Here is a 25,781-nt window from a genome sequence, read left to right as displayed (position 1 = left end):
AGCACCAACTTATCGAAATTTTCCTTGAAATATTTGACACCATAAACTCTTCCCTCAAAGTAGCTTCCCTTGTCATTGTTGTTGATCCCAATGTCAAGATCTTTATAGTTGAAGAACGCCTCTCTCGGGTTCTTGGAAACGAAAGGAGTCATGTACTCGAACAACTTCCTCGTCAAATCGATATATTTCTCCGCAGCTTCGGACCCAGAAGCGTCCCAGTTTGTTGCATACTGAACCTTCCAGAGATTCCCAGCTCTATGTGGAAAAGGCTTTGCAGATGCTGCAATCTCAGCCATTCTTCCGCCGTAAGGATTGAAAGTCAACATGGGCGTCTGCAACTCGATCATTTTCTGAATAATCCACTTCAAACCAGCTTTCGGAATTGGCTGCTTGACGTAGTCCGATTTCCTCTTTAAGTGGGTAAGTACTTGAGGAACTCTAGAAAGCAAAGCCTCCGGAGCTGTCCCATTTGGGAAGCTTGTCCAGAAAAGGGTCGATTCAACCCAACTCATTTCTTGGCAATCAGATTGCTTCAAACCCATCTCAGGGAAACTCTTGTTCATCACCGACAGTAGTCTCGCGGAGTCTCCAAGAAACAAGGCGTTGAATGTAGCTCTTAGTGTCTTTTCTCCAGTTTGGGAGCCAGTTACATTGACAACATCCATGGTAAGCCTGATGAACAAGTCATTGTCAAGCTTATGTGCGACATATTGCCAACGGTACACAATGTCCGTTGCGTTCTGTTCCAAGGTTCTTATAAACCTGAAAACAGTCACGGTTTCTGGGACGGGTACAAGGTTGATCTTGTACGCGATAACCACTCCAAAGCTGGCTCCTCCGCCTCCGGTGATGGCCCAAAAGAGGTCTTCTCCCATAGATTTTCGATCAAGAAGTCTTCCATGCACATCAACTATTTGTGCATCGACTATGTTGTCAACTGACAAGCCGTACTTTCTCATCATGTTACCATATCCACCGCCACTGAAGTGTCCTCCAACACCGACTGTGGGGCAAACACCGGCCGGAAATCCATGAACTTTGCTTTTCTCGTAAATTCTGTAGTAAACTTCGCCTAGAGTAGCACCGGCCTGGACCCATGCAGTCTCCGTTTTGATGTCTACATTGATGGTTCGGAGGTTAAAGAGGTCGAGGATGAAGAATGGGACTTCAGCCACATACGACACACCCTCGTAATCGTGGCCTCCGCTTCTAATTTTCATCTGTAAGTTGTGCTTCTGAGCACAAAGGATGGCTTGTTGGACATGAGATACATGCAACGCAGTGATGATAAGGTAAGGTTTTCGGGTGTATGATTCGTTGAATCGGAGGTTTCGGATGTAGGATTCCAAAACGGAGGAGTATGAAGCATTGTTGGGAGTGTAAATAGCTGGACCGATTGGGTGAGAAGGGAGCGAATGGCTTAGAAGACATGAAACAAAGTTGTCAGGGGCTGAGGATGAAGCTGAGGCAATGCAAGAAACGGATAGAACAAGAAGAATAGGTAGCAAGAGCTGCGAAAGCCTTCGAATAGCCATTTCTAGCACGTTTGATAATTTGTTTAATTATCTGGAAACTTTATGATTGGTTTGGGTTTTTGTTGTGTGTATGGGTGGGAATATATAGGGGATATGCGTTTGACCGAGACAAAGTTAATTCTCTAAAGTCTAAAGAATTAATTTTGGATTAGAAGATTATGCAAATCACCTCTGATTAATTTTGACTTGCAGAAAATTCAAAGCAAGGAAATAATAGAGATACGTGCGGTTTCAACCTTTTTTTTGTTTTTTATTGTGTGCTCTTAGACCTGATCATATAACGAGAAATGTACATTAAACATATTACTAAATTATGAACACATTATTACAATCTTATAATTACTGAAAACTAATTAAGCAATAAACACATTATTCTTATTGTGGATTGGGGCGGCAGGTGAAGAATGACCCTGTAATGAGAATGGTTGGATGGTATTGTGATCCTTATCCTCAACCCCGTCCCTCTTGATCACTGTCATCCCTACATTAAACGTACGATATCGATCTGTAGTCTGGCCATGGCATGGACCATTAATGTTCGTACTCAGTACCAGACTAGCCATGGTGCTTGTGACCTTTCAACCTTGAGCATTGGATATGTGAATGTAGATATAGTGACTTACAGTTGGCTCAAATTAAAGAGCAGCAATTACAAGGGAAAAACGAAAACGACGTCTCTAATCCAAGACACAGGGGCCAAGGGTCATAAGAAATTATAGATCATGGAGAGATCGGTGTAATCGAAGATGATCATTCATCGTCTCCATAGGAGGTTGCTAGAAAATTAACTAAGTTGGCATGAGGGGGGACATCACAGGACAAGAATCCAACGAGAGAAATTTAAGAAATTTAAGAGAGGTCAAATCAAAATCTGTTTGTCATATAACTAACGTACAATAGAAATTGGTGGTAAATGTTACTATATACAGCATATTGTGGATATTCGATTATCAAACCGTGGATATAATTAAGCTTTCTAAGAGCAAGTCCACTTTTACCTAAAAACCTGATCCAGGCCTTCAGCCACCTCAAATGAAGACCCAACAAAAAAAAATCAAATCCATCCACAAACTTTTTTTTAACCCAGGCCCTCATTGGATCTTCACCTAGGTCAGACCTATGACCTAGGCTTCCATTTCTGAAGACCCGGGCCTTCATCTCCAGCTCAGCCCAAAACGCGGAGCCCTATAGACGTCAGCCATGTGAAGCACGTGCAAGTGGGTTGGATTACGCGAGTAGCCAAGCGCGTAAAGGCTACGAACGAATCAGCCAAGCGCATTTTTGTCGCCTAGCGACGCAGCTTTCTTCACCTGGGCCACGCGTCAACAGCTGGCGTTGATTTTCATTTCAAATTCAATGGTCATTTGATCTGGACAGTTCATTGTGATTAAAGAAGCAGATCAACGGTGAACAATCATACACTTAAGTTAATTATCGTTATGTTTCCAACGGTTCAAAATGAATTCTTTTTATAAAAATCTCAATGGTAACTGAGTTACCCACTTAAAAGAATAATAAAAATTCCTATATATATCACCATTTAATTTACATCTCACACAACAAAAAATTCCTAGTTCTATAGAAAACATTTTTCATATCTCTACCATCTCACAATTCCTCTATTTCTTTTACCGTAATGGATAATTTGTGGGAAATGATTCTCAAGTCGCAAGTTTGTTTATTTAATCATAATTTTATTAATATATAAAATCATTATTCACATTCAAAATATCTAATATAAAATTCAATAAACAGTCATTGCCACGTGACGACCCAGAAACAGAAATCGTGGGTGAAAACTGCAGCCCAAAATCACTGTCACGTGGCCACCCAGGTCTCGCCCATAACCCAAGCCTTCCCAACGAATACCCAGAGCTAGGGTGGACTTGCTCTAAGAACTAAGAAGGCTATTTGGATCTATTAATGAGACATCTATATATCACAATAAAACTCTAACTAATCGGACATATATAGTTGGCAATTTTCAGACCTATCAATTGCATTATTACCCTCTCAACCCTCTCATGATTTTGGCTGCCTGTATAGATGTCTAACCCCTAACCCCTAACCCTAATATATGCCAAGGAGGCCGGGACCAATGAGTTGGGGTTACACCACATTCCTTAATTATTAATTAGCAAGGTTCTAAAAAACGGCATGGGCGGCCGCCTAGGCGCCGTCTGGGCGCCTGGAGAAGGGTTGCCGTCCCGATTTTAGGCAAATCGGCGAGTGTAGGCGGCCAGCCGTTTTTTGGCCGCCTGGGCGGGCACCTAGGCGGCTAGCTGGGCGGCTGGGCGGGCGGCTAGGCGGTTGGGCGGGCGCCTAGGCGGCTAGGCTGGCACCTAGGCGGCTGGGCGGCCAAAAAACTTTATTTTTTATTTTTTTATTTTTTATTTTTTTAAGTGAAAACCATGGATTCAAATGAAGAGGAAGAATAAATTATGGATTTTGGGTTTGACTCAAATACCGAAGAAGTACTTGAAGGATGTGGAGAAGAAGAATATGAGGAGTAGGCTTACAAGAATGTATTTTTAATTATTTGAATTGTATTTGGACATTGTTGCCTAGTTGGTGAATTGTCGTTTTTTATTTTTGGGATTTTCTTAAAGATATTGTTGTTTAATTGCGTTCCTTACTTGCTTCAATGACATTATTGTTGAAATGTTGAATTGTATTTCTTATTTTTCTAAGAACATTGTTGTTAGTACATTTTTAAGGACTATATGCTATGTATTTTCATTATTTTCAGCGTTATATGTTGTTTTTTTCATTATTTTTAGACATTATAATACATATTTTAATTATATTCATATAATTATTTATTATTAAAAATAAAATAAATACAAAAATACAAATCCGATTAATCCCCGATTAATCCCCGTTTAATCTCCGATTAATCTTTTGGGCACTGTCCGCCCGACTAGCGTCTAACGTTTTTTAGAACCTTGTTAATTAGTCAAAATCAATCTTCAAATTAATATTAGAAAGTCTCCTAATTATAACAGGCAAAGCTAGTCAGAGTCCAACGACGCAGCTGATCACGTCAGTTATGTATACCATAGCTCGTTGATTTCCATTACTTTGCTCAATCAATAGATACCAGCCGGCATTATACTAATTATCCTGTTCATTCACATATATCTTCTTAATTTGCTGCTCTGGGATTCTGGGAAGCAACGCAGCAATCAAAGAGCTTCAATAATAGTCAAAAATCTGAACTCCACCCAGAAGAAATAATCAAAATATAAAGCCAAAAAAGATGATGATGAATATTATAGATAAGGAATTGAAGAACCCTTTTTAATGGGAAAGTCATTCTCATTACACAAACAAATTAAAAATAATCTTGGTGAGGGTGGCCAAGTCAATCCGTAAGAGTTTCAACAGATTATATCAGAATAAAATCTCTTGTTATTCTAAACTAATAACCAATAATTCCATCTCATCGAACCAGTGAACAGTCAAGCAATCAGTTTTATACTAACAGGTAGTACTACTACACAGTTTTAAAAAGCTAGTGCCCGGATTTGAAAGCAATATAATGATCAAGAGCCTGTAGCTAATACATATACATTACTATAGAATGAGTTACTGTCCGGAGCTTTTAGCTAGATACATCTGCAAGACTGCAAATATATTACATGTAAAACGAATTTGAAGCAATGTATGCCTCAATTTCTAGAAGTTGACAATTACAAATTAAAATAAAGAAAGTCTTATTGTTAATAATCTACGGTACGAATGAATATCATACAAAAAATTAGAGTATACTTCAGATGTTGGGCAGAATGGACCGTATCAACTATATGTAGGCAAACATCAAATCTCTCTGTATATATCCGACTTGATGTGATTTTTGCACTAATTTCCAAAACATCGATCATTAATGTATCTTCATATATATGGTTTACTAATCTTTCTTTCTTTGGCCAAATTGAGCTGTACAACTTATCTGCAGCAACATCTCAATATAATTTTGACTCTTTTACCAATGAACTAAAGGAAAAGACTGATTAGAATTGTCTAAGATATGCAACTGAATCAATTGTACGTTCAAAAACTTAGTTTGGTCCCCGTGGATTATATAATTTTGACATGTGCATGTCTAGAAGGAAAACACCAAAGGATTCTGGATTTGCTTCCTTTACAAGTACATACAACCTATATAATCCATATGATTGAAACTCCTTTTCTTTGATTTCCGTAATGACCTAGCTAGCATGTGTCTGTGATCTAATGTATATGAACCCCTTTGATTTTTCACACCATGATCGCGGCCGGAACAGTGAAACAAGCACAAACAAGTTCACCAGAGAATCCGTTTCCATTTCTTAAATGATGGAATGGAGTATCATTTGATTGCAGATGGTATATATTTTCGGGTTGGGGGGGGGGGGGGGGGGGGGGGGGTAAGGTATCTGAGGTACCTTGAGCTAAATATGCACATGTTTTTGCATGAAGCATATATACATGATGCTCGATGACGCTGAGCTAGGTTCAGTGGTGTGGTGAAGCTGCCATTGTAGACAAACAATGAATAGATCATGCATAGATGTTGCCCAACAATATGTAGGGGTTTGAACATTATCAACTGTACTGGGTTCTCACTTCTCAGTGTGAAGGATCAAGGGGGGTATCCTCAGTTGCAACCTATTTTTAGTTATACCTTTTTCTTCCAAATAATTCCTATTGTACGTGGTCTACAATATACAGCTTTTCAAGCATGCAATTTGGTTACGTTTTAGACTTTCAGAATAAAAGGAAGGAAAAACAAAAAAACGAAAACAAAAAGCAGTGATCGTCTTATTCTTTGCTTCCTCAAATGGGTTTCTGAAAAAACTCGAATACATATTTCCGGCTACTTTATTACGCAGGTCTCTATCAAAATAATTAGTTAATTGATTCCTTACTTAATTGGGCACTTTGTTTACCTCCCCAGAATGATGACTTATAGTCTTATATTAGGTAAGGTTATCACCAATTTATCTAGTTTTGGGATTTTATAGGTAACGACCGGTGGAGTGCCGGCCATTTTAAATGATTGCATATTTGCATGTTTGAATGTTTGATAAGGTCACCCAGTCTGTTGAGATATATATCCCACGTCGGAAAAAATAAGACATTGCATGTGGTTTATAAGGGTTTGGGTCACTTCATTCATTGTCAATTGGTTTTGGATGTGAACCCCATACTACTTTATCGTCGCCCCCGCACGTGTGGCGAATCTTCAAGCCTAACACGTGGACAACATTTGGGGTGACGTGGAATTCGTGTGGCATTTGGGCTTCACACGTGGACGTGGGTAGTCTGGGGTTCACATCCAAAACCAATTGACAATGGATGAAGTCCCAAACCCTTATAAACCACAAGCAATGTCCTATTTTTCCCGATGTGAGATATATATCTCAACACAGTCATCAACTCGATCTGTCTTCTTCAAAGTTCCAACTTATGCAAAACTTTCACTCTATCAGATAATTAAGAAATGTGTTTACTGGTTACGTAGTACTCCTTTTCAACTGGTATATAGTGATGACCTTCGTAGTTCATAGTACTCATAAAATTAAAAACAAAATGTTTGACCTTGTATACGTTCATACTCAAATGAAGGAATTCCTCTTTCTAATCTTCTTTTCTAGACCTAAGAAGATGATGCCTAAACCTAATAGGTTAGGGCCGATATGATCCAATTGATAATGAAAATTACCTAAGAGGTTAGAGCCGAGATGAAAATTCTGGTGTCACACAAAGTCACAAACCCTCGATCATAACTATATAATAGGTGACCTTATACTTTGAAAAGAAGATCGATCATATTTAAACGTCAAAATAGAACATTCAAGACCATATTCCTCATTAATATTGCCATGACAATGATCACTATGCTGAAGCAAGGTGTGTGTTGCAGTCTGAATCATGCATATACACTAACTGCTCGTATCGAATTTCTGAATTATTTTATATTTTTTTCTATCAAAATGGACAGAGATCTAAGAGAAACCTACTAACGTTAGAGGATCATTAATCAAATTCTGAATGGAGGAATTATATTCGTTCGTGGATGTAAATTTCGGTGCACAATCTTCGTGGCACCATGCGTACCATTGGGTTCGAATGAGATGGGTTTTTATTATATACGAAACTTTGAGACAGACAACTTTTGCCTACTCCATCTTTTGAAAACATTGCTCAAAGTGGGAACAATTTTTTGGAAAAGCTATTTTATAACTCCATCTCATTCATTCGAATAAAATTTAGGTATAGATAAAATGCAAGATAGACCATATATATAGAACATATCCTCACGTTTTGGCTTTCTTTACACTATAACTAATTAAGTTCTTGACCAGAATGCTATGAACTGAGACAAACTGGAATGACCCAAGTCGCACCTAGCTAACCTAGCCAGGTCATGACAGCCATATGATGAAATCCAATAACATACTGTTTCTAGTGTACAGATTTTATTTTTTCCGGTCCGGACTAGCTAGTTTACAAATTAATAAGTACAGTGTCTTGATCCCTTATAAATTGATTTGATCCAACTCTAATTAAAACGCCAGGAAGCCCTTATTGATAACATTACATACCTACATGCATTGCTCGAGGATATAATACATGATATAATTTCAGGGATGCCATATTGCCACAGCCCTAATTGGTTGCAGCTGCAGAATCACACCCGAACTGTTCATGTTTCAAAATGGAATAAATATCTAGGGTTAGTGTTAATCAAGGTGAGAAGTTCCAAATTCAAAAAAGGAGGATCTTTACCAGCTTCATAAGCATAATGTAGGCTCTTGATTAGCATTTGCAGAGGGCGTTTTAGTAGAAATGTTCTTCTGAGAAGCTCCAGCAGCTACAGTAGGCTCTCCTCCCGGACGATCATGAATTAATGCTTCATCATCATCCTCCTCATCAGTATTGTCATCATGTTTTTCCCTTTCTTCAAGCTGAAAAATATCATAAACAACCAAAAATTTTCATATACCAGAAGCTATATTATCACACATGCTCAATGACGCACACATAGACACACACACAGATTTCATATACCAGAAGTACCTCAGATTTGAGCTGCTTATTGATCTCTTCAAGATCACTCTCCTGTCATTTTATAAAAACTAACATTATTAAATGTGGTCAAATTAGAAAATGAAGGATCTATATGTATAATTCCATTTCTAATTAGCCCCTTCTTTCATGCCGGTGTAGTGGAACTCTTCACCAGTTCTGCACTTACCAAAAAACATGAAAATATTAAAAATAAAAATCAAATATGGAGATATAAACTATTTTCCTGTTTTCAAACCTCTGATGCAAAATGTTTTATTGCACTTCCAGCATGAGTGAAGAACTATATGCACAAAGCTATATTTGGAAAAATTTCGAAAAAAAAAATAGAGAAAAAAGAAGAAGAAAGAATAGAATAGTAAATTTGATTTGGAAAACTAGCACGCAAGAATGTTTTTGTATGTACTAAGCTGCTAGCTGGAGAATCAATGTTTGTTTTTCTTATTAGAACTAAGCTATGGTAATTTTGTTCGTACGAAGCTCAATCATATATGGAAACTTTAGATCGATGGAATGTCTCACACCAATACATACATATATAGAAGTATAACAAGTCTGAGCAAGACATGCCCTGTTGATTAAATTTATTGACAATATGGTATGAATATTATCTTGCATTTACGTACCTTTCTGCGTAGTGCTTCTAATTGATCTAACATCATCTGCGTCTGCATATATAAACCAGAAAAGGACCGCTGATCACATATCTTCTGTAAACTTTTAACTCTACACGACCTTAGTAAAAGAAGGGAATTGAAAAGCCAAGTTTCCTCCAACTCCCCTGTACTAACCTAGGTCTTGATCAATTCAATGCACTGATCACAGCTAGTACTAATAACCCTTCACTCCATTTTAGCTGACCAAACAGACTCGAAAACAATTATATAATGTAAATTTGCAAGACATTTCTAGCAAACATAACATGTCAGACGACTAACAACACTTTACACACACATACATAAAGTACACATACAAATACATGCATGCTATAGTATTGTTATACCTTTCTTTGTCTAGCTCGTGAAAGAGTTCTGTCAAGCTGTTTCTCGAGACGTGCCAATTCTTTCAGACGAAGTTTATCAAGATCTTCTCCAAGAAAATGCCTAAAAATGCACAACTCAAGAATTATCTAGTATGCCAAAAGAGCTATATAACTCTGCATGATGAATTAATTCCCAAGTCGAAACATAGATATATGCATGGTTTTCATACACACCTTTGCCAACTCTGAAGAGATTCATATCTGACTTTCAATCTTGAGACCTCTTGATATGAGTTCTGCAATAGAGCAATGAAATGTTTTATAACAACATACTGGAATACAAATGAATTAAAGCATATATAGCAAAATTTGCAGCTATATCTGGCACATATTTCAAGTGGTTAGCAATCAAAGCTCAACTGATTATCAACGATGTATTAGTTACTAGCTAGGGGATTGAAGCCATTCAATTCGATCATTTTCAGCACACTCAATAATTAACCTGCTCCATCATCATTTCTTTCATGATTATCATCGATAATATATATTCTCACGAATTTTGCTGCATCATCCTGCTCCATCATCATTCCTTTCATGATTTAGCTGTGGAAGATTGATGCACTGGCCGGTATATATACCTCTCTAGACCTCACTCAATTGTGAAAAACTAAATATCAATATGGAGGGTCCAAGTTACTATACATACTGTACAAATTAATTTGAATAGCCTAGATGAAACAAGTAGATGTAACTACAAAAACTCAGAAAATAGACCTATATATGTATATATAAATATAGGTATTAACAAGTCTCCACAATTGCATTGGATTTGAGAGAGATATTCAACAACCTGTGTTTCACTCTCAGCAGCATTGTCTTGTGAGGAATAGCAGCATTGGTAGCGGTTGAGGATTTCGTTTACACTAGCAAAAGGATGACAGCCAGTCAATCTTAATTCGTGTTGTTGACACATAAAAGTTGATAAATAGAGAGATTAGAGTGAGAGAAGAGAATGGGAACCGGAGGATTGCATAATATATATACATATACACAAGATGCATTCCATGCTCCCACTATATATATTTAGTTTGTCATATCATCGATATCTAACCGTGCGAGTTCACCGAGTTGTACTGTTGAAGTCTTTATACAGAATTAGAGTAGAGAAAACTAATTAAGTACATATATTGCAATCAACTTCTTTGATCTATATACATTAAATTCACTCCTTGACCTTAATTTACCACTCGTCGTTTTGATTGATCTTGTTTATAGTAATAAGGAACTAAGGAAGTCTATGACATATCTCAGATATTGAACTCAGATTCATGTACAGCACTGCTCGTGATTTAACTCAGATTTAATAAAGGAAATATGTAAGTAATGTAACAGCAGTCTACAAGCATACAGAAACAGAAAACTGGACATAGATGATTAATGGCAAGAGCTTGTGATTCATTTCTCCCTTGATAAAATCCTTTTGTGTGTGTAGGTTTCTATTTTTTTTTTGGCTGAAAGATGAGTGAGAAAGGAATGACCCCCTAACACTCTTATGTATTAAAAAAGAAAAAAAAACAATCAAGAGAGGGGGATTAGACCAAAATCTCTTATAACAAAATAACAACGAAACAAAACTATGAAAACCGAAATTGAGGAAGACCCATAAGGTCACTACTATAATATGACAAAATAAAAAGATACAATATGATAAAATAAAAGGAGGAGGTGAATCCCACTAAACCAGCTGTACTTTTCTGTCATAAAATGATGGTAAATGAGAGAGATAGAGAGGGAGAGGTCACAAACCCAGAAGTCATACAAACCAAGGCTAGCAGATGGCTAGGTACCAAAGAGAAACAGAAACGTACCCTTATCTAATTCTAGAACGACAACATAAAATTGAGCTAATATCCTTAATTTCAAAAATAGTAAGCTAATATATGAAACCCCAAAATTAATAAGAAAAACCCTAGAAAGCTACGTAAGGATGAACCTTCAGTCGTACACCCACCAACAGGCAATAGCCAAAGGAAGAAAGAACAACCCAGAAAATCTATTAAAGTCTAAAAAAGAAGACGAAGATATATATACTCGTTGGTGCTGGCAAAGTCGAAGAGCTTGCCGCGGCTGGAGGAGACGATAAGGGCAACTTGGGCATCACAGAGCACAGAGAGCTCCTGAGCTTTCTTGAACAAACCCAGCCGTCGTTTCGTAAACGTAACTTGCCGGTTTATCTTGTTCTCGATTCTCTTCATCACCACTTTCCCCCTCCCCATGCTTTCTGATCTCTCTTTCTCAGTCTCTTGAGCTCTCACTTCCCACACACTACTTATTCATCAACTTGGATTCACCGTAGAATTTTGTGGTGGTGTCCCTGTGTTCGTGGCCCCCATAATAGGGGCACGTGTCGGCCGGAGTACACCGGGGATGGCCACCCTCCAATCTTTAAGCTTGAACAGTGACGAGAGTGGGGTTGTTTGCTGAAGGAAACAGAATCAGATGTGACTCGAGCAGGGCAAGGGAACATGTTTCGTACCGTCTGCTGTTCAATGAGAAAGTTTGAGTGTCTAAATTGAGGAGCACGCGAGTAGGGTCTCGACACGTATCCGGGCTCCAAGGTGATTGACTGCACTGGATCGCTTTGTGTTTCGTTTCTTTTCTTAAGAACCAAATTTTGTTCTTTAAAGGCATTTTAGTATGCGCCGAAATGCATGCCAGAATGACAAATTACAGGGTTCATATAATGGAAAAGTAGTTTCACTACATTTAGACAATTTCGATCACTTATTTGAGCCTATAAACTCTAAACTTGTTTCAAAAGATAAGTACATATCGTCAATGCACTTAATTATGGTGCTTTAGAGCTATGATTATCAAAATGTCTAATAATTTTAAAGACTTTAAGACACGTAAACGGTGTTTAGGTTTCTAATAGACGCTCCAAAACCCACGCCACCTTTGTACGGAACATTGACGTCAATGCCCATAGATGATGCTCTGAGGTACGTTGAGCACTTGAGCTAACATATCATCAATGCACTTAATTATGGTGCTCTAGAGCTATGATTATCAAAGTGCCTAATAATTTTAAAGACTTTAAGACACGTAAATGTGTTTAGGTTTCTAATAGACGCTCCAAAACCCACGCCACCTTTGTACGGAACATTGACGTCAATGCCCATAGATGATGCTCTGAGGTACATTGAGCACTTGAGCTAAATAGACACATGTTTTTACATGAAACATATATACGGAAAATTTTAGTATACTATATGGTATGGTATAACATATATTACAAAATGTGTGGTTATTATTGATTGAAAAAGCAACTAAATAACCATGTAATGACTATTTATCTCTTCAAAGCCCCAATGTGTCATACAATTATACAATTAGACACATTTGCAATAGGTATGTCATACCATATGGTCTGAACGACAAACCCGCGTATATACATGATGTTCAATATGAGCACTGAATATGAGGTTGAGCTAGCTAGGTTCAGTGGTGTGGTGAAGCTGCCATTGTAGACAAATGTTGCCCAAAAATTTGTAAGGGCCGGGTTTGAACATTGTCAACTATACTGGGTTCTCAATGTGAACTTGTGAAGAGTATATATCCTCAGTTGCAACCTATTTTCCACCTTTTTCTTCCAAATTAAGCATTCCTATTGTAGTCTACAATATACAGAGTGTGGTTACGTTTTATTAGACTTTCAAAGGAAGGAAAAACAAAAACAAAAACTTAAAGCCGTGATCGTCTTCTTTGCTTCACCTCGCTTGGGTTTCTGCAAAAACTTGAATACATATATTTCCTGCTACTTTATTACGCAGGTCTCTATCAAAATAATTAGTTAATTGATTGGGCACTTTGTTTACCTCCCCAGAATGATGACTTATTATGTAAGGTTATCCCCAACTTATCTAGTTTCGGGATTTTGTAGGTAACGACCTGTATGTGGAGTGCCAGTTTAAATGATTGCATATTTGTATGATAAGGTCGCCAGGTCATCAACTGTCTTCTTCAAACTTCCATCTTATGCAAAACTTTCACTCGATCAGATACTGCTGTAATGTATCTCAAGTTGTGATGGACTCGATTCCTGCCCTTACCGAAATATCAAATGAGGCCCAAGTGTGCTCAAGTCATTTTAATTCAGAAAAGTATAAGTTGTTGTAGTACATGTCTTAGGATTTTTTTTTTTTAATCAAGAATACTTTATTAATTAGTATGTAGACTACATATGTTTTAGAATCAAGAACAATCTGACTACTCCGGACCAGATAATTTCAAAGAACGCGATACACAAGCTCTTAAATTCGAAATCTGATTGCACACTAGAAAAGAAAAGACGCATAAATACAAGTCTAAAAATATAAGCTTATGAATTAGAGTGCATAAGTGATTCCAAAAGCACCATACCATAATGTTCATGTGAACAATCAACACATGCACGGTCAGGAAAATCAAGTTAGCTGGGGCAAATCGATAAACATGCCGGAGCCCATGAGACCTCGTTACCACACATCACATAATCAACAAAGCATTAAATAGGGCCTAGTTCGACAAGAAAAGATGCAAAGGCCAACTCAAGCTACAATCCAACCTAATGATAAAGCTAGCCCTTATGACATATAAGCCCAAAAGGAAAGCCACAACCAATCTTGCACACGCTGAGTTGTCGCCTCATCATTGTCGGTGTCGTGCACCGATAGAGGGATCGACATGCAACATAAAGGAAAAGATAGAAGCCAACATGACCCAATGCATCGGGCAACACCAAGTCGAAGAGGACAAGGACAACCTCGAACCTTAATCAAGCGCAACTAATACCAGGACAAACCGAGAACTCGACACCACCGCAACAACATCATCACACGCCATCGCGCCCTACAATTAAAGCAAGCCCATAAACGACCAGATCCTTGGACGAGACAAGGGTAGGTTAGCTTGAACCATGGTGACACCAACCTAAGGTGCTAGAGACAACATTAGACATGGACGAAACTGATGTGAACACGTGCTCAGAAGCTAAGATGGAAACTGACAAGAACACGATTGACAAGGGTTTGGACATGCACCGCAAGTGGTTGTACGTGGGCCTCACTCACCCTAGAGACTGCCTCTGATGGAGGTGAAACCAACAACGTTCTCTTCGGTCTTGTTTGGTATGGAGAAAGTAAGCATCAATAAAGGTAAAAGAAAATGAAACAGTTTCTTGATTGAAGAGAAAATAAAGAGGAAAATAGTTCCTTCTAAAATACATATGAACCATTTTCATCCTTTATTTCCTTGTATTTATAACTCACAACACAATATATATTTTTATATTAATCATCATCATTTAATAACTTTTTCGATGACTTTTTGTTGTGTTACATGAAAAGCTTTGAAAAGTTTCGGTTCCTTTTACTTTCCCTTCTTAAGGAAAATAGAACGAGCTACTTTTGCCAAACAAGGCCTTCAAAAAAAGCCCATTCATTTAGACCTCCCTAGCCACAATTGCATTTAAATGTTAGGTGTCCGATTCAGAGTGGGTTTGCCTACTATGCAGCTGCACCACCGTATTAATCCTCTCTCGTGTATATTGAAAAAACCCTATTCCCAGGCCGCACACTTCTTCTTTGTTTCTCTTCGCAGCATCTTACCAGAGCAACTTTCGGCGGCAACCATGGGCGGGCCGATCTGCATTGTTATCAAGGTGCTCGATGATGATGAGTAGCTGAACCCGTTCATCCCTAAACATCAGGTTTATTTCCCAACCTGTTCATTATAGTTCCCCCAGTTGGGTTAATTCTTTCGTTGGTTTCAAAGAAGAAAAAAATGGCTATAGATGCCAAAAGGAGATCAGGGTATATTAATTCCATGTTGAACGACGATTTACTTGCCGAAATCCTTAACAAGGTCGACCGGAAAGAAGATAGAAAATCATTCTCGGAGGTGTGCAAGCAATGGTTAAGAGTGGAACGTCTAACCCGAACATCTCTTCGGATTCGCGGACACATGTTCCCACTGGATCTACTGACTAAATTCCCCAACTTGGTCGATTTCAGAACAACACGGGAGCTTACCAAAAAAAGAAAAAGGCAGAACAAAAAATCATGGTATTATCCACCCACCGACCCCCGACTCGAATTCATAGCCAAAACATGTCCCAAACTCGAGACCTTCATGGCGAGCCTTTATGACACTAGACAGGTCCAAGGTGATGGTCATTTGGGGACGAAAGGTCTGCGAGCTTTGGGAATTGGGTGTCCCAAATTGTCGTCGCTTATGTTTTGGGGGAACCAAGTGGTAGGGAATGCTGGAGTTGATGCGCTTTTTCAATCAGGGCATAACTTGAAGTCTTTGCATTTGAAGGACATTTATCTAATCTCTGATCATGCATTTAGAGCAATTGGGTCATCTTCCATAAGCATTTTGGAGTTAACACGCTGTCGAAATGTTACTGATGTGGGATTGGGATTCCTGGCAAATGGGTCTACCTCTAAAACCCTCAAAAAATTGATCCTTAGCCATTCCCGTGGAATCACCGATACTGGGATCCAGCTTTTGGTTAAAATGCGTAGCTTAGAGAACCTGGAATTGACGTACTTGAACCAAGTCACTGATATTGGAGGTGTGGCAATATCTGCAATTCAAACCCTCACGGTATTGAAATTGAGTGAAATTTGGAAGTTGTCTGACACTACAGTTGTTGCTCTTGCTGAGAATTGCCGCAACTTGGAAGTACTTGTTTTGGATCATATAGGGCATCGTATAGGGATAAATGAACCTGTAGCCGGAGCTAGCATTCACGCATTTTCAAGACATAAATGCTTGAAGTACCTTGCATTGTATGATTTCGGCAACTTAGATCAGTCTGATGTGGAAATAGTGCTTGGATGCCCCTCATTGGAGTCTCTGGTGTTAGACAAGTCATTAACTGGTATTTTCGGATTGATGCATGGGAACAGCTCTAGAAGGGTGGTCAAGTTTGATTCCTTTTGTAATCCCCATCCCCATTTCATGCCCACTGTGTGGTAAAGTGTCCCTCTGTTTAGTGATTATTTTGTGTAGTGGAATTTCAAATGTGCTTTGTCGGTGGTCATACTCTTTGATTCCATTGGATGATGTCAAGGAATGATCTTTCTGTTTGTTTCTGTGTGTAATGGAACATCTTCTATGTGTATCATATATTTGAAAGCTGTTGCTACTGGGTGAGTGTTTGTTATTATATTAACATGGCTGCTTGGTAAATGTTTGATGTTTTCAAACTTATCATTTACTCTATATTTTTTCATTTTCTGTATCCCTTCCATAAAGGGCTGGAATTGTTTTGTTGATAGTCTATGAAATTAGTATTACCCAGTTGTTGATTGAGGGAATTCCCATTGTTTTCTTATGTAGAAGTTATATTATTTGTTTTGGGAGGGTTGCCAATGCAGCTTAACATATCTGAAGGACTTGTTTTTGGAGATGTATAGTTTTGTCATTGTTTTAGTTTTATGATTGTATCTTTCGAACATAGAGATATGTCCTGAAGGAGAGAAATCGTAGTATGCTTCTCCATATCATGGACTTCACTACATTAGTTTGTCTTTTTCTTTTCCCTTTCATCTGGATTTCACCTGCCTCTTTCTTCAAATCCATCACCTGTATTCATGGACCTTCCTCTCTCCTTGCCTCTTATTAGTCTTATGTTCTTTGAGCTTTATTCCGCAGAACAGTAGTTTTTTTATAGACTTTGAATTCTAGGGCTACTCTATTTTTGTAAAATGTGGTTCTCTATGAATATTAGTACAGGTAGTAAAGGAAGGAGTCCTTCTAGAACAGTGATACATAAGATGTCCACTGAATTCTGAGCAGATGTCGATGCAAAGATCACTTTAGTATATGAGAAGTGAATAGGTACCATTTAGCTGGTTGGAAGTGAATAGGTACCAGTAAGTTGTATATGATGCATGCGAGCAGGTATCATTAAGCTGCCGGGAAAGTATTCCCATGGGTTTTATTTTGTTGAGCTGCAGTTTCCTGCTGCTTAATTGCTTATTGTGCCTTTTTGCTTCAACTTACAGCATGAGAAAGAAGTTATGGACACCAATTGTTATATCTTGTTATTTCTGTTATTCAACGTGAGTCACTTGAGCATTTCTGTTATACGAAAGTGAGCATTTCTGATAACTAGGTAGAAGTCAATATGGGTAGCAATCAGACTTGAGTTTGCATGTAGTCATTGTGATCTCTTTAACCATGTTACCAAATCAAATAGCAATTTGTGGTTCATTTAGTATTTATGTTCCACTATATGGTATGCTGTACAAAGAAAAAAGTGTATGTCTGCTTCCCGGAGTTCGCCCGAATTTTGTCGGAGCTCGAGCAATCTGCTCCCCTTCAATTTTGTTGCATGCTTGTTTCAGGTGCACAATCTGCGGGTGTCTGCTATGGACGAAATGGCAACAATTTACCTTCTGACACAGAAGTCGTAGATTTGTACAAAAGCAATGGAATTGTAAGGATGAAGATTTACGAGCCAGACCAAGCAACCTTTGGAAGCCCTTAGAAGTTCCAACATAGAACTCATGGTCACCATCCTCAACAACAACCTGCAAGCGCGATACTGCAGCAGCTACAGATTGAGTCCAGAAAAATGTGCAACCCTACTCGGCTGATGTCAAGTTCAAATACAATGCCGTTGGAAATGAAGTACACCCTGATGCTGCAGAAGCCCTCCCAATATCTTCTTCCTGTCGTACAGAATATTCAGAATACCGTAACAGCCGCTTATCTACAAGGCCAAATCAAAGTGTCAACAGCAATAGATACAACTCTTTTGGGCCCTAGTTTCCCTTCTTCAAATGGGGCATTCAGCAATGCTGCGAATTCATTTATTACCCTAATAATCACCTTTCTGGGCAACAATGGAGCACTACTTCGTGTCAATATACACCCCTACGCCTATATTGGTGACCCTGCTAACATAAAACTAGAATATGCCTTGTTCACTTCACCAGGGGTAGTGGTACAGGATGGCAATGGGTACCCGAACATCTTTAATGCTATCTTGGATACTCATTACTCTGTTCTTGAAAAAGCAGGTGCACCCAATACGGCGATAGTTGTATCCAAGAGTGGTTGGCCATCTGAAGGTAGTGATGCTACAAATATGTTTTAGTTGAATAAGAGTGCCTTGCGCCCATGTATACTTGTGATACGAATACAATACGATAAGGATACATAACCTCATTTTATAACCTCATCATAAAAATGGTGAGGTTCCTATGTTTTTGTTTCCTTTGTTACAAACTTCTATATGATAAAGAAAGAAAGAAACTTAAAATGATAACAGACTGCTCTCAAATTACACATCTCCAGCTCTATATGCTCAAAGGTTAATGGAACCTGATATCTACTCAATAGCAAACTCGTGGACACCAGAACTTTTGAAAGGGTTACCTCTTATCCAGATTCTTTCATAACATCAAGTCTCCACTCTGCTATCATGCCCTTCACGAGTCCATGATTACTTTGCATCTTTTATTACATGTCAACTTTATCATAAGAGTACCAAAGCTATAATAAAAAAAAACAAAAAATAAAAAAAACAAAAAGAGTACCAAAGCAATGAAATTGTGGAGACTTTAAACAGATCAAGGTGTCCCTCTTTTATAAAAATAAATGCAACAGCAGGTTTTGTACAATTTTTTTGCATTTAAAACACAAAAATGAGATCTCAGAGGCTATATTTCAAAAAAGCAGATTCAACTTAACCAAAATGGCACTGTATTACTACATAATCTATATGATCATTATAATAAGAAATAAAGTAAACATGTCAATTCAACTAACAAACAAAGATTAGAACTTCAATATCATAATGAACTAAAAGAATCCACATTTATACCAGACAAACTCAAACTGGCAGCCACACTTGCAGGAACAATCCCAAACTTCAGTCATGACAATACTAAAAATTCAAAAACAATAATAAAAAGAAAAAAGAAGATAATATAGCAAAGCATCAAATAAACATCATCAATCATAAACAAGAAAAAGTACCGACTGCCGTCATGTTCAAACTGGAGAGATTCAAAACTTACCGAGACTTGTTCAGCAAGCGATGGTGAGGGCTACCATTGCTGAAAAGGGCTCTAACTACGATTTTAGGAACTGGTGGATCTGGTTGCCCCCAATCTTACTCTCACTTCAAGAAGTGCAACAGCACTAAAAGATCCAGCTATGAGTAATAACATACTCCATTCCAAAATATGCATAAAGGCCATCACCTTTTCTTTAAATTGTTAAAAAAAAAAAAAAGATTTAAGGTCTATAGGAAGCAAACATTATCCAAAAAACAGAAAACAACAGACTGACAAGTGACAAGAGTATCTAAACACTATAGATACTTGAGCATGAAGGCTGACCAAAAGCAGTCTCAGGCATATGGGATCATAAAATATAAACTACAGGAGATTCAGCTAGTAGTAGAATAATGACCAACAACTGAATGCAACAGGAGAACGAAGTAGCAGAACATAAACTACAGATCTTCCAAGATTCATTAGCATATAAATTACAATAATTAAATGGAGGCAAACAACTTGTTCCTCGCGCATTAGGAATCCGAAAATCCCCAAAACAGATGACCTGTAATATAAAGCCCGCTACCAGTCAAACAAAAGTTAGTGCCAAAGAAGTTGACTTTTCCTGATTTACATGCCTCTAAATTAAATTTGTAGAACTGAACACTCCCCAACCTGCATCAAACAACAAAGTGATTAAAATCTAATACCAGTTGCATAAATCAAAATTATCTAACAGTTTACTCAAAATCTTCAAACAAAATTCCAGCAGGTAAAAGAAACAATGATTTTACATCAAACAGAATTCTCTTTCAAGGAACACAAGAAGAATAGGTTACACACATGGAAGGACATACACTGGGTAGAAATAGTTTACTCAAAATTCCAGCAGCCGAATCAAACAATGATTTTACATCAAACAGATTCTCTTTCAAGGAACACAAGAAGAATGGATTACACACATGGAAGCACATAAACTGCGTAGAAATACTTTGAAAACAGGGCACCATGTATACTACTATTAGCAGAAGGTAGCTTATACAGTTGAAGCAGCTAAAACACTAATAATATACTGAAAATTCCATGGGTAAAAGTTTTCCTTCTACTTGGGAGTTGCTCTGTAAGCTACTGGACCAATTACTCCTAAATTTCAGAGCACAAAATTGGCAGCAACTATAGACACCATTATGATAATGATGCCGCACTCTAATTCCTGATAAACTCTTTACATGGTGGACATGATTGTATACAAATGTTCAATGTCAAATAGGGATACAACAGCATCAATGGGTCAAGGGACAAGGCTGCTACAGCCATAAACCCCATAATCTACTAGGTGATCAACTCAAGTAACAATGGTGAATAACAAGATTAAAGCTATCAGCATCATATTGTCACAGATAAAAGTAGGATTGACACTGTATCATAGCACAATAGCATCTTCAACACTAAAAAAAGCTGCACTTGCTTTACGTATGAACTTTAATAACAAATTGATTACTCACCGAGCATCTCATGATTCATTTGGTGTAGGTTCTGCTGTTTCTGCAAGCCTCCTTTCTGTAAGCTGTTCATTAAGAAGTTTCACTCCCTTCTCCACATCCAACAACCTATTACTCACTATTTCAACACTCTTGTGGTGTCCTTCAAATTTGCTAATCCACCCAGCTTCAAAGCCCTTAATTTTTGTTTCAATTGCCAGATGCTTCATCCTCTCTTCTTCTTCTTGCTTTAAGCGAAGCTTTTTGAGTTCTCCAGCACTTAAAACAAGACCCCCAGAACCATGAACATCCCTATCGAGTGGCTCATCAGCCTGTAAAGTGTGTGCTCTATATTCAGCAAATGCCTTTTGTGTTGCCTTTATGGCCTGCCTATAGCCATTCAAGAGATTTTGCATCAAATGAACCTCATACTCAAACCTATGCTTCTCAGTATGTCTCTTCTGCTGCTCTGCGGTCCTGGCCTTGTGCAAGTGCTCAATTAACTCATCCTTTTTCTGCAACTCTACCAGTAAAAGCTGCGGGTTCATCTTAGCATCTTCATACTCCTGTTCTTTTGCCACATACATCATCCGAGCTTTCCCCATCCACTGTTGTATATCCTTCGTTTTTTCCATCCACTGCTGTACATGCTCCATACACATGTCAAAGTCACCCGGCATCTTACTATGCCAAGGGTCATCAGTCCTCAGCCTCTTATTACTATTGAGACCATGATGAGAATTATCATTTTCCTGGCTAAACTCTCTCTTGTGACCATTACCTGAAAGTGAGGACCTTCCAGGAAGCATTAAGTCCCACCTTGACGAAGGAAAATCTGTGGCCAAATGATCATGCAGTGGCATACCAGAGCTTGGAGGGATATTACCCCCTTCCGTTACATGCATAAGTCTTCCTGAAGACAAACCCTCCAAAGAAAAACCCTTCAACGGAAGGTCAATACCTCCCTCTCGATCATCTTCTTTCTCTTCTTCATAGTCATCATCTTCTTCTTCTCCCAACTTCATATAATTTTTTCTCTCACTTCCACAACCTAAATCCCTGACCCGATCAAGATTACACCGCCGCAAACAAGGTTCCCTAAAATTTTCCTTCCCAGCTGAAAGCCAATGGTTAGGCTTTTCCTCCTTATATTCTTCAGTATCCATTATATATTCATCCCCAAGATCAACTAGCACCTTTACACCTGTAACTTTCTCTCCATTTTCTTGGTCAACATCAACTTTCTCCACATTTTCTAGCTCAATATCAACACTGTCCACATTTTCAAGCTCAACATCAAGGTCCTCCATAGTTTCTTGCTCAATATTAAATTTCTCAACATTTCCTTGCTCAAAATCAACTTTCTCCTCCACATTTTCTAGCTCAATATCAACTTTCTCCTCCACAGTTTCCTGCTCACTATCAACTTTCTCCTCCACATTTTCTAGCTCAATGTTATATTTCTCCACATTTTCTCCCTCAACATCAACTTTCTCCACATCTTCTCCCTCAACATCAACTTTCTCCACATCTTCTCCCTCAAAATGCTCAACATCAAGACACAATCCAATACCATGCTCCTCCAATCTGCCTCCCTGAAAATCATCCATTTTACCACTCTCTTCCTCCACCTCAGCCGCCCCTTGTTCCTCAACCGAAAACAAACCCTCACACTGAGACTTGATCAACAACTGCAACAGCGACGCATAGTAACAATCCCCCAATTGCTCACCCTTAAGCAACTCCTTCTCCACCATGCACCAAATCAAACCCGCCCAATCCACATTCCCAAACTGCCCTTCCACGATATCCTTATACCACTCCATCACCTCGGGCATCTCCCACATCTCATCCTCTCCCAACAGCACCCAATTCCCTACCAAATCCTCAACCAAACCTATCGACTCCTTCGACTCCTCCCTAGCCACATTCTTGTTCTGCTTTTTCACCGGAAGCTTCAATGCACGCCCCAAATCAGCACGGCTGACACTGACCCTGACGTCAGCCACGAAGCTACACCGGGCCTGAGGGCTGTAGTTAGCGACGAGTTCGGCGATGAGATCAGTCCGGAAACAGGGATCGAAGTGGATGTGGAGAAAGTCCCAGAGGCCTAGGCGCTTGAGGAGGTCCTCCTGATGGGGCTGCATGTGCAGAGATTTGGCGGGGACGAAGGGAATTGGGTTCAGGGTTTGTGTGAGGATTTGAGCAGCTTGGGGGTTTCGGGGATGGCCATCTTGCTTCATTACTGGGTTTTAGAGATTTCACAAGATTCTTCTTCTTGTTTGGGATTGGAAGGTCATGGAAGGTTTGGTTCTCTCAACCCTGTTCTGCTTCTGATTTTGATTTTGGGGTTTTAGGTGGGAATTAATGGCAACACGTTGGGTCTGCTTTTACTGAGACAAGTGAGAGAGTGAGAGAGTGTTGGTGGATCTTATTTATTGATATGAGACAAACGTAACACGTGTCTTGTGCAACATTCAAATAGAGACACGTTTCACTTTATTTCCAACTCATCTTTGCTAAAAAAAAAAGAGAAAAAAAAAGGGAAATATGATTTGGATGTCTCCAATCAGGCTAAACCAGCTCAGCTCTCTCGGCCCAGTTGCCGCCGTCAAGCTTGTCACTACAAACCTGTAACCCCCGCCGCCGAGGACCACAAGCTCTGCCCCGCTCCAAGTCTCCAAGCCCTAATACATCCCACATTTTCAATTTTGATTTCCCAATCAAACATTTTTATTCATTCTGAGCTGCCCATTTCTCTTTCACTTGTCTCAGTTCTTCACGTATGCAAAAACCAACCAAAGCTTCAAACTTTTCCACATTTCGTGTTTGTTTTCAGAATTTGTTAAATACCTATTTTGTTTTTGATCACCAAGATCGTGTATTTTGATTTTGGTTGTGTGATTGAAGTGAGTTTTGATGTTTGGTTAATGTAAAAATTGGGGCTTTTTTGATGAACAAAGTGGTCAAACTGATATGGGTGGATGGTGGGGGCGTTTGAGGTTTCCGAAACATGTGGTGAGTGTTTCTACCGCCAAACTCCTTAGGTTACACGAGTAGAAAGAGACACTAATTCTGATATGAAATAAGTCTGACCTTGACTATCTTGTTATGTTAATCAGTTATTTTGTTTAATTAAGTTGAGTTAGTTTAATTACCCTAATTAGCTACATGTGTGGCACGTGGTAGCTAGGATAAGGTGGTTATATGTAAGGATTTATCTCAATCGGTGGCTATCGATTATGAATGCAATTTAGTTTTCTTCTTCCCCAATTCTCTTCTTCTCTTATCTCTTTTCTCTCTCGTTAGGTCTCTAATCCTAACAAGTGGTATCCAGAGCTTGGTCGATCATGGCCAAACTGAAGACAGTTGTGAAGTCATCGTCTTCAGATGCTCCTATTGTTTCTGAAGAGCTCATTCATATTGAAACGGAGCTGCAGTCTCATCGGGAGGAAACAAATGCTCAATTAGAGGCCTTTGAAAGCTTCGTTTCAAGCTTCGATGGATGCATCTCTCTTGAGCTTTTAGAACATTTTGATGGAACGGCTACAGCAGCTGCTCAACCAACTGTCCATTCCAATCCTCCAATCACTGATATTGATGAGCCCTTAATCAGATTACAAGCTATGAGATATGAAAATTCCAATTGTCAAACAATGCAGTTGAAGGGCAAATTTGGAACTAAGGCGGTTCATGTGCTTATTGACTCTGGGGCTACTCATAACTTCATCTATCCAACCCTGCTGAAAGGTACTAAGTATCTTATTCATCATTTTGCTCCCTTAAATGTCATGTTGGCGAGTGGTGTAAAAATGCGGACTAAAGGTGAGGTTCATTCCCACCTTAACCTGCAAGGTTTTGATTTTTCTGGGGATTTCTATATTTTTCCTGTGACTGGTTGTGAAGTTGTTTTGGGAGCTAGCTGGTTGAGGTCTCTTGGAGACATCTTGTAGAACTTTGAAACTATGAAGATGCAATTTTGTGTGGAAAGGCAAGAATATCAACTGCAAGTGAGACTAGGAGCTCTGCAGCTGTTATAAGTTGCAAGGCAATGACTAGGCTTGAAAAAAGAAAGAGAGGCCATGATGGTCCAAGTTTAGCTTAACCAACTTTACCACAATCTAAACAGTGTGCTATTCCAAAAATTGATAGGCTAGTTCAAAAATATGCTGATTTGTTTGATGTGCCCTCTTCCTTGCCTCCTAAAAGACAACATGACCATAAAATTGAGTTACTACCTAATACCTCTCCAGTTAATGTAAGACCGTACAGATACCCTCATTTTCAAAAGTTTGAAATTGAAAAAATTGTACATGAGCAATTAGCTAGAAGCTAGAGTGATTAGACCAAGCAACAGCCCTTTTTCTTCACTTGTGTTGTTAGTTAAGAAAAAAGATGGTACATGGAGGATCTGCATTGACTATAGAGCTCTTAATGCAGTCACTGTCAAGGACAAATATCCTATACCAGTGGTGGATGAACTCCTTGATGATTTACAAGGCTCTAAGATTTTCACTAAATTGGACCTCAGATCTGGTTATCATCATATCAGAATGTGTGAAGTTGATATCAGCAAAACGGCATTCAGAACCCATAATGGACACTATGAATTTTTTGTGATGCCTTTTGGGTTAACAAATGCACCTTC

General features: G+C 38.7%; 5 protein-coding genes across 5 annotated transcripts in view; 2 read left to right on the top strand and 3 right to left on the bottom strand.

Annotated features, from left to right (window-relative positions):
* Positions 1-1,575, bottom strand: part of LOC101312525 (reticuline oxidase-like protein-like) — a 5,002-nt gene extending 3,427 nt beyond the window's left edge. Inside the window, exon 1 of the mRNA XM_004295402.1 lies at positions 6-1,575. Coding sequence (XP_004295450.1) covers positions 6-1,535 — 1,530 coding nt within the window. The 5' untranslated portion in view covers positions 1,536-1,575. The remainder of the gene's footprint in view (positions 1-5) is intronic.
* Positions 1,576-7,866: 6,291 nt separating this feature from the next.
* On the bottom strand, positions 7,867-11,867 carry LOC101300321 (MADS-box transcription factor 6-like). Its single transcript, XM_004293664.1, has 8 exons — positions 11,683-11,867; positions 10,442-10,514; positions 9,826-9,887; positions 9,613-9,712; positions 9,236-9,277; positions 8,601-8,642; positions 8,310-8,488; positions 7,867-8,222 (listed from the first exon to the last, which is right to left on the bottom strand). Exons 1-7 carry the CDS (start codon positions 11,865-11,867, stop codon positions 8,315-8,317), a joined length of 678 nt encoding a protein of 225 aa, XP_004293712.1. The 3' UTR covers positions 7,867-8,222; positions 8,310-8,314.
* Positions 11,868-15,191: 3,324 nt separating this feature from the next.
* On the top strand, positions 15,192-18,583 carry LOC101299747 (F-box/LRR-repeat protein 4-like). The gene is made up of 2 exons (XM_004293662.1): positions 15,192-16,613; positions 17,991-18,583. Exons 1-2 carry the CDS (start codon positions 15,415-15,417, stop codon positions 18,043-18,045), a joined length of 1,254 nt encoding a protein of 417 aa, XP_004293710.1. The 5' UTR covers positions 15,192-15,414; the 3' UTR covers positions 18,046-18,583.
* On the top strand, positions 18,260-18,745 carry LOC101312237 (glucan endo-1,3-beta-glucosidase-like). The gene has a single exon (XM_004295401.1). The coding sequence runs from the start codon at positions 18,260-18,262 to the stop codon at positions 18,743-18,745; it is 486 nt and encodes a 161-aa protein (XP_004295449.1).
* A 2,420-nt stretch (positions 18,746-21,165) lies between these two features.
* On the bottom strand, positions 21,166-23,376 carry LOC101311950. The gene is made up of 2 exons (XM_004295400.1): positions 22,176-23,376; positions 21,166-22,046 (listed from the first exon to the last, which is right to left on the bottom strand). The coding sequence occupies exons 1-2, from the start codon at positions 23,374-23,376 to the stop codon at positions 21,166-21,168; spliced, it is 2,082 nt and encodes a 693-aa protein (XP_004295448.1).
* Positions 23,377-25,781: the final 2,405 nt, after the last annotated feature.

Source organism: Fragaria vesca, linkage group LG3 (assembly GCF_000184155.1).
Source record: "Fragaria vesca subsp. vesca linkage group LG3, FraVesHawaii_1.0, whole genome shotgun sequence".
Lineage (NCBI taxonomy): Eukaryota > Viridiplantae > Streptophyta > Magnoliopsida > Rosales > Rosaceae > Fragaria > Fragaria vesca.
The sequence above is the reverse complement of the archived record's forward strand: the minus strand, read 5'-3'. Positions and strand labels throughout refer to the sequence as shown.

Excerpts from the sequence above, each read along its gene's own strand:
- LOC101300321 (XM_004293664.1), bottom strand. The coding sequence starts at position 11,867 with ATGGGGAGGGGGAAAGTGGTGATGAAGAGAATCGAGAACAAGATAAAC. Across the intron at positions 9,888-10,441 it reads CTGCTGAGAGTGAAACACAG|AACTCATATCAAGAGGTCTC; the intron begins GTTGTTGAATAT and ends GCTCTATTGCAG. Across the intron at positions 9,713-9,825 it reads TCTCTTCAGAGTTGGCAAAG|GCATTTTCTTGGAGAAGATC; the intron begins GTGTGTATGAAA and ends GTGCATTTTTAG.
- LOC101299747 (XM_004293662.1), top strand. The coding sequence starts at position 15,415 with ATGGCTATAGATGCCAAAAGGAGATCAGGGTATATTAATTCCATGTTG. Across the intron at positions 16,614-17,990 it reads CATTTCATGCCCACTGTGTG|GTGCACAATCTGCGGGTGTC; the intron begins GTAAAGTGTCCC and ends TGCTTGTTTCAG.
- LOC101312237 (XM_004295401.1), top strand. The coding sequence starts at position 18,260 with ATGCCGTTGGAAATGAAGTACACCCTGATGCTGCAGAAGCCCTCCCAA.
- LOC101311950 (XM_004295400.1), bottom strand. The coding sequence starts at position 23,376 with ATGAAGCAAGATGGCCATCCCCGAAACCCCCAAGCTGCTCAAATCCTC. Across the intron at positions 22,047-22,175 it reads CAGGGATTTAGGTTGTGGAA|GAAGACTTATGCATGTAACG; the intron begins GTGAGAGAAAAA and ends GTTTGTCTTCAG.